This window comes from Typopeltis vanoorti, chromosome 6 (genome assembly GCF_054136105.1).
Source record: "Typopeltis vanoorti isolate ZY-2024b chromosome 6, IOZ_Tvanoo_1.0, whole genome shotgun sequence".
Classification (NCBI taxonomy): Eukaryota; Metazoa; Arthropoda; class Arachnida; order Uropygi; family Thelyphonidae; genus Typopeltis; species Typopeltis vanoorti.
This window is the reverse complement of record NC_143554.1, coordinates 65,681,846-65,697,742: the sequence shown is the minus strand read 5'-3', so window position 1 is coordinate 65,697,742 and position 15,897 is coordinate 65,681,846. Positions and strand designations below refer to the sequence as shown.

At 35.9% G+C, this 15,897-nt stretch overlaps 1 protein-coding gene across 1 annotated transcript in view; it reads left to right on the top strand.

The window, feature by feature from the left end:
- Positions 1-15,897, top strand: part of Nipped-A (Transcription-associated protein Nipped-A) — a 936,100-nt gene that overhangs the window by 821,031 nt on the left and 99,172 nt on the right. The window contains exon 56 of the mRNA XM_090393977.1: positions 569-772. Within this exon, the coding sequence (XP_090250103.1) occupies positions 569-772 (204 nt within the window). The remainder of the gene's footprint in view (positions 1-568; positions 773-15,897) is intronic.

Sequence of the window (15,897 nt, the reverse complement as noted above, 5' to 3'; positions counted from 1 at the left end):
AAATTTATAATTAATAATAGTGTATTTTTACCTAGTAAATCATACAGCATCTGGCCACTCATTAGCACCTTAGTATTTGGTTTTTACTACTAACCATTTATCTCTGAAGCCAGTCAGAGATCTGGTAATCTGCTAATTACCATGAAAGGTTACAGAAATGACTGGTAAATACTAAATTTTTAATGAGTGGTGAGATACCATGTGATTTACTGTTTGCGTTTTTTTTCATTTCCAAAGAATAATAGGTAACAGTTATTATTTTTACAGCTATTTTGCTTGCTTTTTTATTTTCAGCCTTTTCTTCTTAATGATTATTCACTTGTAATCCCTTTGAAATGGCGAGATTTTGGTTTATTAGAATGAGAAGCATTAATATTAAGAAAATTTTTCATTTCCATCTGAATCTTGAATCTCTTAGATTAGCTGAGTTGAAACTATTTTGTATTATTATTAAACCAGCCATGGAAATCAGTTTAATACAAGTTTTCTTTGAATTAACTTGAATTTCAGTAAATAATTTCTACATCTAAGTGTTCAAAACAGTGAATATATTATATTAATGTTATAGATAAAAGTGCTGAATTAGCAGCTACTGCTGACATAAGGCGTAATGGTGCTCCTAGTCAGGGTGATACTATTCAAGTAGGAGGAAGCACTACAGTGATGAGATGTAATCCACAAATTCCTTCAGGACCCACAGTTCATCCACTACCTACTGAAGCTGCTCTTTCCACTGCTTTGTCTGGTGGAGTTTCTTCTTCAAATAATGCTGGTATGACAATTATTATCTTTATTGTTAATTGTTCTTAAAAAAATAATGTCTCTTGCATACTACATTTTTTGCCATTTATTTTCTATCTACAACCTAGGTAATCAATGAATTGAGAAATTTATTTTTTAAATTGTTTGAGGGAACAGCATATTAGAATGGTTTCGATGTTCACATCTTGGAAGCACACTTAGAAGCTCAACAACTGTTTATAAATTTGTTTTTTAAAAAAAATCTTATTTTTATCTCTGCTGTTGACATACATAAAATAATAAAAGTTAATCAACACGCATTGATATGCTGTATTATGCAAAATTCTGTTATTTGGACCATCCTCTTCATGCTGTCTCTGAAAAACTATAACTCCAGCTGTTTAAGAAACACATCAATAGATTCATAAATATCCCTTGTCCTCATGGACACTAATGTGCTGCGAGATTTTTGCAACCTCTTGTGTGTGTGTGTGTGTGTGTGTGTGTGTGTGTGTAAGCTGCTGAGTGTGTAATTACCTTTTGCCATTTACAATTGAAGTTCCGTCATCCTAAAGGCAATGAAAATCATTAGAAACACGAGTAATGGTTAGGATGCTGATATCTGAGGATAACAATTATATCTTTTATCATAAATTATAAAATGTAACTTTTTAAAAAGGGTCTTATCCTTTACAGAAACCACTTTATTGTGGATTAAAGATTAGAAGCATACCAAACCTGGTTTCTTTTAAAGCCACTTCAGGTCTAATTAGCAGGGTGTTAGGGTAAGCCAGTAGAGAGTACAATTTAGTCATTTAAGTACCAGATTGCCAGCCCATCCTTGTTTATTCAGTACCCAGCAAATACTTACTAAAAGGGTGCACCACATTAAAGATGAGAATTGGACATTAGGTAAGAAGCCCCAGTTGGTTCTTTACATTCCTTAAAGGTGATGTGGAGATCTTCCTCCCGTCATCTGGCTTTGACCTTGATAATTTAATTTATCAAGTCAGTGATAAACTAAATTATCACTTAGTTTATCACTGACTTGTAATCCTGGAGACCTGGAGTACAAGTCTCGAGGATTCTCTAACTAAATTGAACAACAGTTGTAACAAATTTGGCATGAAACTCAGCAGTAAAAAGACCAAAGCTGTTAAAACTGGTAGGAACATGGAAACTTCACTAGCTTCTCAATGGAGAACTGATAGAATAAGTAAAATATTTCAGCCATTTGGGCAACAGTTTTTAATAATGATAGTAAACTAAATATGGAAATAGACAAAATAAAAGAGAGAGAGAGATTAGCCAAAACACTTAAACAGTATACAACACAGTGTTCAAACCAAGTTTAAATTATGTATAGATGAATTTGAGAGTTGAGTTAGAAATAAAGCACTTAATCAAAGATTAGAGTTCTCAGAAAAATTAGGTTAGTGAACAGTTGGTATCAATTGCAGAATTATATTAAGAATACATATCAGGAACTTTATAGCATTAAAGAATGTTTTAGTAGAGCTCATCTAATGTGGTATGATCACTTAAACAGAATATGGTAAATTTTAGCAAAACAAGTGTTTAATGCCAAGATTGCAGGAAAAAGATCTGGAGGAAGACAAAGATCTAGATGGATTGCTTTGGTCAGAAGTGCCTTAGAAGACCAGAATGTTAGTATCAAAGAAGTGCATACCAGTGGTAGACTAATTTCGAAGAAAATCAGAGGGTTTCAAAGAAGGTTTATCACTTAGTTGAATTACTCTCTTCTGGATAGAATTAAACAAGACTTGGTACACCACCCTAAATGTGCAAAAGCATTTCAGTGTCAGGTAAATTTTTGTTATTTGTAATCTCAGAAATTACAGTAATATTCTGAGTGGAAAAGTTCATCTACTTTTTTTTTGGAGACTGAAGAAACTGTGGCAGAAATTTTTTATGCCAGGATAGTTAGAGTTGCAAGTTACAACAACAAGAAGAGAATTCTGATCATTTCAAGATCTGGATATTATCAGAAATAAAGAGAAGCAAATTAAGGTCTTTCTTGCAAGAAATAAGACAATCCTCTGTGTTTTGGTAGCAGTGAAGTATACAAGGTTATCCTTGTTCCACTTTTGAATAGCAAGAAGGTCAGAGTTGAGGTCAATAGTTTTGAAAGCCCTTGAAACTTCAAAGGATAGTGAATTACATGATTTTTCCATAAAGTAGAGTAATAAAGTTTACTGTTATCAGCAAGGTGATGGACAGGATTTGAGGTCACCAAGAAATGGTCATTCATATACAGAAGGAAGAGAGTGGATGAAAGTACAGGCTCTAGGGTACTATAATATTGGTGGAGATACTTGAGCAGAGGAAGTTGTTGGAAGTTTTTACACTTAGTTATATTATAAATTGAAGATACCAAGAAATTATATACTTGGTTTAATCCTTTATCCAAGTGTAAACAAACAAAGTTTGTGTCTGAAGTATTGTCCCTGTCCTGAAAATACTTCAGGTGCCAAACTTTGATGATCACTCAAGCTAAAACTTCAGTCATCTGAATCTTAAGGTTTTGTGAATGATGAAGAGGACTAGAGTATAGTGTTATCAGCAAAAGCTTTGAATAGGATTGGATGTTAGTGACAGAAGATCATTATATAGGAGAAAGACTGTAGATGAAAGTACAAAGCCTTGGAGTGCTCTGGCATTTCAGGAAGCTGACAATCCAGTCAGAAAGGATATGAGGAAGACCATAAGATGTAGTTTGACTATCATTTTAGGACCAGGCTTGATAACAGCTTGCCTCTGTGTGGTTGGACAGATGCATAGGACATCTTGTAAAGGCTGTACAGGATAACTTTCAATTCTGAAGCACAAACTCTTAGGTCAACTAGAGTGATACAAATTGAGCTGAAGGACTTATTAGTATTAATGTTACTTAACATTTTCTGATGTCATTCTGTTGAAAGATCAGGTAATGCACACTGAGAGTGGTTTATGGAATAGTAGGGGAAGATTTGGCTTGATCATCTAAACAAGAGTTGGAGGAAAAGGCGAGAGATCAGCTTTATCTTTAGGATATGTTACCATTGTTCCATCAGTATGTGAGGAGGCCAGAATAGTAGGATAGAAATTTCACTAAAGCCTTGCAATGGAGACCAGAATGCTTAATTACCATTTAATCAAGAGGTAAGTTTTGTCTACTTGACACTTACTAAAGGTCTGCTTTAGATTTTCTGAAGATATCTTTGCAATGGCTAGTACTGTAAGCTATCTTATAATTCCACATGGGTTTTATTTTAGTCAAAACTTTCTCACGCGTTGTCAACTCCCTTGTCAAAACTGCATGATCACGCTCATTTCATATGTGCATGATATTATTCAGTGTTCTCGTTCCATGAGTCCTTTCCATTATGTGCTGCTTAAGGTAGTATCCCTCAGTAATTCTCCATTAATCTTACATTTTATTATTATTTTTATATCTGGTCCACACACAAAAGGCCACAAGACCTATAGCACACTAGTGCTGTGTGTGTGGGCAAGGAATAGAAGAAAGGAGGAGTCTGTTCACATTTTTCTTGAACAGCTGAGGGATTGTAATCTTTGGGGAAGGCAGAGTGGGGGAGACTGTTCCAAAGGACAGAAGTTGATGGAATAAAAGAGGAGGCAGTGAAGTTGGTTCAGTGAGGTTTATAATAGACTGTAAAAGGGTGTTGGTTTGCAGTGGCTCTTGTTTCAGTGATTTTGGAGCAGAGGGCAGGAATAATAGTGCTCAATTCAGCAGAGCACTGTCCATGAACGTATCTGTAGAAGAGGCATAAGGCAGAACTTGAATGTCTATGAGGAATTGAATTGGGTCTATGAGAGGGGATCGTTAATTAGCTGGATTGCCCTCCCCTCTTCTGGATAGAATCGAGCAATATTAGAGAAGATTTTGGTGCACCATCCCAAATATGGGAGCAATATTCCATGGCTGGGTGGATTTGGGCTTTGTATAGAGTTAGCAGCAGTGAAGATGTGAAGTAATATCTTGTGCAACAAAAGTACACCCAGTCCAAGAAGAGAAATCTGATAGTGTTTTATATATCTCATTATTACTGAAGGTAAGGAGGAGGAGGGATGGGAGCTCTTTCTTGTGAGAGATCAGGCAGAACTAAGTTTTGTTAGCATTGAAGTTTACAAGGTTGTAATTGCCGTACAGAGATATAGCTATGAGATCTGAGTTCAGGTCACTGGTTGTGGTGAGGTTATGGTGATCTTGAGGATTGTAATACTTGAGCACTAACAGGTTTATCAAATGAAAAGGAGGAAATGGAGTGTACTATCACCAGCAAAGCTATGTATGGATAGGATTGGAAATCTGAGGTTGTTTCTATACAAGAGGAAGAGAATGGTGAAAGAACAGAACCCTGGGGTACTCTTGCATTGGTGGGGAAATCTGAGGAGAGTAAGCTGTCTACCATGACATGTAGTGAGCAACCAGTAAGAAAGTAGGCAATCCAGTTGCAGAGCAGGGAAGGCAGACCATAAGTTTGCCTTCCTCACTCAGCAACTGAGCAACCACATGAGTTTCTCCAAATTTCTCCATGGCTTGAGTCCATAGGTGGGTGATTGAAAGCAAGATCAGCTATAGATCATGAGTGGCAGAATCCATACTGCTGGCCGTTGATTAGTTGATATATCTCTAGATTGTTCAAGAGGGAGTATTGATGACATTTTCCATAATTTTTGAGAAAACAGAATTGAGAGCAAATGGATGGTAGTTCATTGGTTGGATGTGGACCTGTTTCCATGTTGTAGGGGTATATACTAATTGATACAGCATAGGTTCTGGAGCACAGTTTTTAACACAGTAGGTGGGATACCATCAGGATTAGATTCCTTGTTTGTGTTCAGGTTGTAAAGATTTCTTTGGATTTCTTTTTGTCAGAAGACTATATGGGAGACATGAAGGGAACTGTGGAGGGAGAGAACTCTGCCCAGGTCATCAATGCAGAAATTGGAAGAGGAGACTGATGCAAGTTAGTTGGCCTTGTCTTTTGGTGAGGTGACTATGGTGCCTTCTGGATGTTACAGGGGGTGGAAACCTGGGTGGGTAGAAATTGCACCCAATGGCCTTGGCAAGAGACCAGAAGAAGCGACAGCCATTTAGATAGGAACCAAGTTTGCAGCATTTGGCCCTTTCAAAGTTTGATTTGGACTTGGTGGTGATTCTTTTATAACTGTTGTGAGCTGCAGAGTGTGCAGCTGGAGTTTTGGTGTTGAACTATTCATAGTATGCAAAGGGTTTTTTCGTTTACAACATTGGTGCACTTTTTTGAGAACCAAGGCTTGGATGGTGGCTGAGAGTTTGGACTGGAATAAGGGATGAAAGCCTGCATTCCTGTGAGGATGATTTCTGTTATTCAGTCTGAGGAGGTGTTTGGATCAGAAGAACTGAAGCAGTAGTTGGACCATGGGAAGGAGGAATAGAAGTCATGGAGGTTCTCCCAATTAGCACCCCTGTAGTGCCAAAGGACACCAGACTATGAACTGGTAGGTGTAGGTTGTTTTGCAGCAAAAGAGACTTGTATGAGGTTGTGGTCCAAGTTTCCAAGAGGAGAACTGACAACCACTGTATACCTGGAAGGGGGAGCTTGTTAGGAAGAGGTTAAGTGTTTTGGCAGATTGGAGAGGGCTGTCTGGTATTCTGGTGGGAAGATTGATGATCTGAGATAGGTCATTGCTGATGGCAAACACCTCAGCATTTCTTCCTGCTTGATCAGTGAAACTGGAGAAGGAGAGCCAAATATGAGTTGTGGACATTGAACCCCCCCCCCCCAGAAGGATGACCTCACTATTGGGGTACTTAGACTGCAGAAAGTCAAGCTTTAGAGAGAGAAAGTTGAAGAGGTCAGAGTGGTTGATGGAGGGAGCATATCATTCTCTTCTCTCCAGTTTGTTCCCATTGTTGAAATCATCAATAATTATAATTCTCCTTGTATCCATAATATTTATCTGTCTACATCATGCAGTTTTTTTATTCTGTTAACCTCTTCCTTCCACCAAACAGCTCTGAATAAATTGGCTATATTTCTCTACTATTACCATTGGAGATTTCTTCCCTGCCCTTTCTGTCTTATCTGTTCTCCCTGAATATACTGAATCTCTAAGCATCTCACTAATGGCGGTAAACTTTATTCCAGTACATGTACCAGTGCAGACCCCTTAATTACTGATGCTTCTGGTATTAGTATAAATGCATGACAATGAACCACCAGGCTGATAAATTCTTCTGGCATCTCTTAAAACCCTATCAGTTCATATCTCATCCAAATCCCTCTCCCCATGCTATATTTCTACAGTTTTTTGTGTTTTCTTTCTTGACCAAACTAGTCCTAGAGTTATCTTTTAACTTAATATCATTTCCTCTTACAGTATGCCATTATGCTCATAAATATGATCTCTTAATACAACTAGAATCATATCGTTGCCGTGAACCTCTTGTATGTCTGGTTGCCTTGAATTTCTTGGCTGCATCTAGTTGCCTTGAACATCAGACTGCCCAATGCAGTCTGATGTTAGGTGCAAGTTCAAATCCTTTTAACCATCAAAATCATTATAGATATCAACACGTGCACACTATTTCTTCTACTCACTGAATCATTTGCAATCACTCTGCATCCCATCTCACTCCTGTTGTATAATGGCTACAGACTTACAATATTTTTCTTCAACTTAGCAACTCTTTCTTATCTTCTCACATACCAAAGTTATCTCCTTTTGTTCCATTCATTCCAACTAAGAGAATCATATTATCCACTTGTTCAGCTTGCTCTTATAGCCTCATTTATGTCAGGAATCTTTGGTCCTGACATAAATGAGATAGAAAACACTGTTTTGCTGCTTGTTTGTTTGGTATGCTCCTAATCATGGAATTACTGTATACACCATATATCATTGCTTCGTTATTTCTACTTTCTTGGGTACATTTCCTTATATGTACTTTTAACTGTTTGATTTTTATATAAAACAGTTTTAATGTGTAAGAGCAGCTATCTAAAAGCAACCTATTTAACTGGTTTTAAATTAGTCTAGCAACTTATCAAAAGAAAATAAGTGATAATAAATACATATCAGAAGTGTGAAGCATGTTTGGCTTTTTCTGATAAGAATTTACAATATGAATTTTACTTAAAATATAATTTTAAGTATGAAACTTGAAATGTGGTATAAAATATTATGCTAGTAATAGAAATTAATGAGTTTTCAGTAAGAGAGTAAGATTTTGGAAGAATTTGTTTCCAATTATTATTTCCAAGAGCCAGTGGAGTCTGAAGACTCCACTGGCTCTTGGAAATTATTATTGGACTGGAGGAGGTCAAACACAGACCAAAAAACTTTCATACCTTGCCTCGAACACATTCAATGTTGAAGCATTCACAACCTTCCAAACAAAAAATCTTCTTTTCACTTCCAGTTTCCTCTCTGTCTCACATCATCCTCTGCACTAATTCTCCTGTATCTACTTGATAGGCTCCTCTCACCAACTATGTTTTATATATATATGTATATACACACACACACACACACACACACACACACACAGTCAGGTCTTTTTTTATGTGGTAGATACGTTCCACAGTAAACCACATATAAAAAATCACACAAAAAAGACCTAACTTACGTTAAAAATTAGGGATACGTTCCAAAGCAATGAATTAAAATAAACCTAAAATCGCATTAAAAAGTTTATAACAATTCAGGAAGATACGAATGCCTAAGTTTGTTTTAAAGCTTTATTCATTCAATTTTATTGAAAAGTAACAATTCTTTTACATTTTTTAATGAGAATTATCATTGCTATTAGACAATGTTCGGCTACTTTTGTGAACTGGTGCGAAATCACTTTCATCACCAGAAGAGATAATCAGCGCATCAGATCTGTATGGTAAAGGCAATGGTTCTTCACAAACAGAATTAGCTTCACCCTCGTTCTCTGCTGATTTTTTTTCTTCTGACAATGCAATCAGTAATTAAACTTTGCGATGATGATTTTACTAATTTTTTATACAGCTCGTAATATCCAGACATACAATTCTTCAGCTCACATTGGAATTTAAAGGCACGTTCAGAATTTGTCATTAACAAGAAAATTATTTTCCAATTTATTGCACAGTTCAAGACCTTGAATTATATTTGCAGTGAGGAGGGGGGGCAGGTTTTTCTTCCACTTCACTATCGTTTTCTGGTTCTTCAACGATATCTAAAGTTAATCGATATCCAATAATATCATCGGCACTTGAGGCATTATCCACAAGCAATTCGCCTACATCATTTTCATGTACCATAGTAATGATTTCAGCTGATAATGTAGATGTTTGAATGGTTTCACTGTTTGCAACACATCCAGGCCAAGCTGCTTTCCACCAGGCATTTAAAGTTTGTGGTCTTATTTCAGCGATAGCAGATGCAAGATGATTTAAAAAGTCCAAAATATAAATTTATTTCCAAACGTCGGTTACTGTTAATGATTCATTTTCTAGTTTATCCAATATAAATTGAAAAATGTGCTTAACGTAAAATTTTTTGAAAGTAACAATTATGCCTTGATCTAATGGCTGAATAATGCTTGTTGTATTGGGTAAAAAAAACACTACCTGCACATTTGGATGTTCTAAATGCGGATGACTTGGTGCATTGTCACCAATTGATAAAACTTTGAAATCGAGAGCTTTTTGCTTCATATGGTTCCACTTCTGGTGCAAAGCAATTATTGAACCATTCAGTAAATACAGCAGTTGTTAGGCCTTTGTATTAGCCATCCAATGTATTGGCAGCTGTTTTCGATCTTTGCCTTTTAGAGCACATGGTCTTAGAGATCTATTTACCAGGAGGGGGATTCAACATTCGATCCACTGATGCATTGCTACAAAGCAACAACGTTACTCGATCTTTGCTTGCTTTAAACCCATTTGCTTTTTTCTCAAACTTTGCAATGCAAGTTTGACTAAGCTATTTCGCTGGCGTTAAACACTTGATCAGGACAATATCTACCATCTTCAATAATTTTGGCTGCTGCTGCAACCTCACCTGTAATCTTCACGTTATGAAGTGCATTCCTTTTTAAAAACTCTGTTAGTCATCCTTTGCTAGCTGAAAATTCTTTATCAGCCTGGGAAGCGGAAGTAGATGGCTCCAATTGCTTCATCTGTTCATAAAACCCAAGAGCTTTTTGTTTAATTAAATAACCACTTATAAGAATTCTTCTTCTTTGAGTTAATTCTTCAATCCAATTTACGAGCGCTCATTCCGTTTTTTCTAATAAAGCATCTCTTGAGTATGATGATAATTTGGCACTTAGTTTTGTGCCAGAAATGACATATTTTCTTATTGCAACTTCATTCTTTTTAATTGCTCTTAGAGTAGATGCGCCTAAATTAAAATGTTTACCAATCGCCATAGATCCTTCTCCTTTTGCTAAGCGATCCAAAATTGCAATTTTCATTTCCAAAGAAATTGCTTTTCTTTGGTGCTTTTTTTTCTCCATTGGGTCAAATTAAATCTTTAAAATAAAAAATTAGCAAAATTTAGACTTACGATAATGAAAAGACAAACACTTACTCACATGCAAAATTAAACATCACGGACACTCACTGCTTACACGTTACTCACATTACACCAGGATATGCTGCAACACGCTGTTCATTATGTACAACGGGGAAACCCCAAATTTGCATGAAATATGCACCGCATAAAAAAGAGACGCGAGTGTATGTATATGCATGTCACTGACTGGTTAGTAGCTGAATGATCCAAGTGTTTAAGCACTTTCAGCCAATGAAAAAAAAAAAAACATTTTTTAAAAACTTCTTAAACTTTAATTAGTCGCATGGGATTTATTTGACCCCAGCCATCATTCAGGTTCGATTTCTGACTAAACCAATGAAGGATTTTTGTTGTGATTTCAAGTAGCTGAGTTTCATGCTGCCCCCGCTCTGAATCAGTCCCATTCTGGCCGTTGGCACAATCATTTGTGGAGTAAGAAGTGATTTCTGTCCAATGCGACTACTTCGTCTATTTTTTTTTTTTTTTCAAGATTTTGCACTTTTATTCATGTTTTCTTATTCTAGTTGCAGTGATTGCATTGGTCAACACCACTGAGTTTGCCAGTATCAAAGTAAATCAAAGCATTTTTGAGCTATTTTATTTATAATATTATGGGCTACCAGTGGTAAAGGGGTAGAACTGTTTCGTATGACTATGTCACAACAACGATTCTTATTTATTTTCAGAGTTCTGCAGTTCGACAATATTCATGACCAAGAATCACGAAAAGCACATGACAGGTTGGTATTTCTTTTTTGAAATACCAACCTGACAATAAAAAATTATATTGTCCATCAGAATTTTTGACAATCTATGAACAAGTAGTTGCTTTTCGTGGCAGACGTGTTTTTCACCAGTATCTGCCAAATAAGCCAAACAAGTATGAGCTAAAAATTTTTGCTATGCTGGTTGTAAGAATGAATTATCTTTTTACATTTGAAGTTTACGTTGGCACTCGACCTGACAGACCTTTCAAGATGGAAAATTCGCAGAAACAATAGTCAAGAGACTGATTACACCTATCACTGGCACTGGGCAAAACATCACGGTTGATAACTGGTATACTGGCATTATTTTTGCTCAAAGACCACAAGCTAACTTTGGTTGGTGCCAAAAATAAAAAAGAAATACCACTCCAGTTTCAATCCAATAAAACACGAGACCACATGGCAGTTTTGACTATGACGTCTTACATGTCCAAAAAGTCCAAAGCTGTAATTCTTATTTCTTCCGTGCACTATGCCCCTCAAATTGATGAAGAATGTTCTGAAAATAAGCCTGAAATAATAAAATTTTATAATTCCACAAAAGGAGACGTTGATCCTTACGATAAAATGTGTATGATGTATAACCCTGGAAGATGCAATAAAAGATAGCCATTGACACTCTTCTTCCATTTCTTGAATGTATCTGCATTAAATGCACATGTTCTGTATAAATTTGGACTACCAAAGAGTTCTAAAATGAGCAGGCGGGACTTTCTAAAGAAATTATCTATTCTCCGTAGAATTGATCAGGCCATTTCAAAACAAGCATTTAGATATTCCACAAGTATCAAGGGACATCCAGAGAAAGCTACAAGAAAACATTGGTATTTCAGAAGCTTCACAACCAGAACCAAGCACTTCTGGATACTCCTGGTGCCACTCTGTAATATGTCCAAGATTGAAAAATCGTAAAATGAGGTAAGAGTGTGAAAAATGTTGCTTTTGTTGCAATGAACATTCTTCAGTAAGATGCAATTATTGTATGGAACATTAAGACTGAATAAAAATGTTAATAATTAATATAAAAATAAAGCAGTATTATTGATTTGTTTATATCATTTTACTCACCATAATCAATCTTATAATAAATAAAAACATTTCATGAGAAATATTGAAAAATTTAAAAAAAAAAAAATCATAACTTAATTTTGGGATCAAATAGGCTCTGTGTGACTAATTAAGGTTAAGCTTTTTCTTTTTTTGCACAGACACATTTTTTCCTTTCAAAATGATCCATGATACAGATGGGGGTTTTTACACTGTTGTGTGTGTGTGTGTGGAAAGAAATGAATGCTTAATTTCCACTGTTCTGTCATTTGTAGTTTTTGAGAAAATTCAGATTAAAGTTAAAAATTTTGATGTTTTGGTTTTCAAAAAATGTTTACATAATATTCTATAAGAAATATACATATAAAAATACATGCATGCAACCCTTATTCTATATTATTTAACAAATGAAATAGATACTGAATAAGCAGAATTTGAGAAACTTTGGTTCATAAATATTACCACGCCATTAGTTTTCAAACTGTTCTGACTGTGCATGCATCTTAATATAATTTGCATTCACTTATCTACAGATTTGACCAAATTCCACAGATGAAGAGATCCATAATAAATTTAGTTTAATCCTTTATCCTAGTGTGTGCAAACAAAGTTTGCACCTGAAAGTATCTTCAGGACTGGGGTAAACTGGTACAACACCGGGCGACTCCTTGCAAACATGGAGCAAGCTACCAACACTCCTATCTCAGTATCTCTCATAATGCAAAACACATCTCCTTGCAGATATGTATAATGTTATACATTAAGGGAAGGGCCACCTACCCAGACTAGTTTCAACCTTTATTGAGGTCTCTTCAGTGGGAGCCAGGCTCAAGTTGGAGATACCAAGGCAGAAGCATTAACAAGGTCATCTCCTCCTATAGGAGCTGCCAAACGGTGTGCCACCTTTTTATTAAATTACTCTGGATTTAGAGAAAGATGTTGAAAGTTTATTTTTCACTTGATCAGAGGATTAAACTAAATTTATTATAGTCTGACCAAGTGGAAAATAAACTTTCAACATCTTTCTCTAAATCCAGAGTAATTTAATAAAAAGGTGGCACACCGTTTGGCAGCTCCTATAGGAGGAGATGACCTTGCTAATGCTTCTGCCTTGGTATCTCCACTTGGGCCTGGCTCCCACTGAAGAGACCTCAATAAAGGTCGAAACTAGTCTGGGTAGTGGCCCTTCCCTTAATGCATAACATTATACATATCCGCAAGGAGATGTGTTTTGCATTATGGGTGATACTTAGATAGGAGTGTCGGTAGCTTGCTCCACCTTTGCAAGGAGTCGCCCGGTATTGTACCACTTTACCCTAATCCTGAAGATACTTTCAGGCGCAAACTTTGTTTGCACACACTTGGATAAAGGATTAAACTAAATTTATTATAGTTTGACCAAGTGAAAAATAAACTTTCAAGAAGAGATCCAGCTTAGTTATATGCACTGCATAAAATATTCTTGTTTTCATCTGTGCTATTCTGTCCTATCAAAATCATAACACATTCATTTATAAATGAAATATTTTTACTTCTATGCATCAGTGTGCAAGAAGTGGAATTAGTGGGGACTTTTGTAGAAATAGAAGTGAGCTACTGTGTTGTTTAGAAATGCTAGAAGTATTTGAAACAGGAGGAATGAAATTGTACCATTGATTGAGTTAATTTGCCCAAACATTGTTGGTATGAGTGAGACATGGTTGAACAAGGATAACATTCTGACAGGAATAGAGATGGAGAGATATGTAATCTTTCATGAAGACAGACAAAGCAAAATGGGAGGAGTGTTATTGATAATGGCAGAAGAGTTGTGCCCATCTAGGGTGGAGATGCAAGGAACAAATACTGACATTGGTTTTGAAGCAGTGTGTTGTGAAGTGGAGGTGGGCAGGATGAAATGTTGAGTAGGGTGTTGCTATAGACCTGGTAATGTGGAAGGCAGTGAGAAGGAAAGGTTTATACCAAATTAGTCTGGCTAATAAGAAAAGGGTGATTGTAATGAGTGATTTCAATTATGGTAATATAGACTGGAATGAAGAGACAGCATCAGGAATCAAAAGGAATGAATTAAGTTTTTAAGGGATAACCACCTTAAGCAGTATGTAACAGAGGTGACTCGTGGATCGATGGTCTTGGATTTGATTATCTCATCAGAAGATATTGTTGTAAATGAAGTGTCACATCTTCCTTCAGTTGGTGAAAATGACCATGAAGTGATCACTTGGGTGTGCCCAGCCATATCAGGATTTGCAAGAAAGGATTATGTGGAACTATAAGGCAGGTGATTATGGCAAACTCAGCAGGCATCTTGCAGCGATATTATGGAATGAGGAATTGCATGGGTAGCAAATCAATATTGCTCAGGAACTATCTAGCAAAAGTAATGACTGAGTGTATTCCAAAGTTCAGGAGACGAAATAAGGTAGGCGTAAAATGGATCACGAAGAGGTTAAGCATGCAGTCTGGAAGAGAAAGGCATTATGTAGGTGACACAAGATCAGTGGAGATAATCAGTTACATGAGTACAAAGAGCAAGCAAAGAAGGTGACTCACTTAGAAGGTAGTAAAAGTGCAGTATGAGCAGCAGTTAGCAAATGACTCTAAAGAAAATCCTAGGGAGTTTTTTTTTTTTTTCAATATGTGACCAGTAAAAGGAAGAATGATTATGGAAGGAGATTGTTGGTCACTGATAATGGGAGAGTGATAAACACTGAGGAAGATACAGTAAAGGTGTTTAATGAGCAAAAGTATTCCGTCCTTGTAACCTAATGCAGAACTTGAGAGCAGTGGGAATGGGATGCAATCTGGAAGAAAAAGGCGTTATGGAGGTGACACTAGTGGAGATAGTCAGTTACATGAGTACAAAGAGCAAGGAAGGTGACTTGCCTTCCCTGCTTGCTCTTCGCTATCAGGTTGGTTGGTTGGTTGGTTTATAGTTTATTTGGCACAAAATCTACAAAGGTCATACTGTGCCATACTAAAGGTTACAACATCAGCATTTACAGAAAATTGTAAACAGTATGTCTCTACAAGAATCTAGTTTCACAAAGCAGCATCTCTAGGTAAACAGAACGGCTGCAGAGGGCACAGCAACACACATAGTCAGAGGTTATTACAATAGTGCAAAAATAGTTAACAATATAAGTTAATACATAATATATGAAACATTAAGCCAAGGAATGCGGTATCTACATAAATGTAAAATTATATTAGATGCCTTTATAGCAGTACAAAAATAGGCAAAAAGGGATTATTATACAATATGCATGGATGAAAATTAAATTTAGCAATGCAGTATAAACAAAATTTAGCAGTACATATAAACAAAATTTAGCAATACATATAAACAGAATTACTAGAAAATACACAAATAGGTAAGATGTCCTACAGCACTACATGATTATTCGAAAAATAAAGTAGTAAATAAGATGCATACACAAAATATGTATCTACATATAAACAAAATTATTGCAGAGATTTCAGCAGTACATAAATAGATAACTATAGGTTAACATATGTATATACAAAATAAGTCAAGGAAAGCAGTGTCTACATCTAGTAAAATTACAACAAACATTATTATACTAATACTTAAAGAGTCAGAAAGGAATTAAGTGGATAAAAATCCTATGTTGTTGTATAGCCAGTAAGTGAAAGGAATTATTATACAGCATTGATGCATAAAATTTAAGTTTAGCATTATGGTATTTACATATTAACAAAATAAATTACAGCAGGATGATACAAATATACAAGATCAAGGCCTATGGTAATACATAAT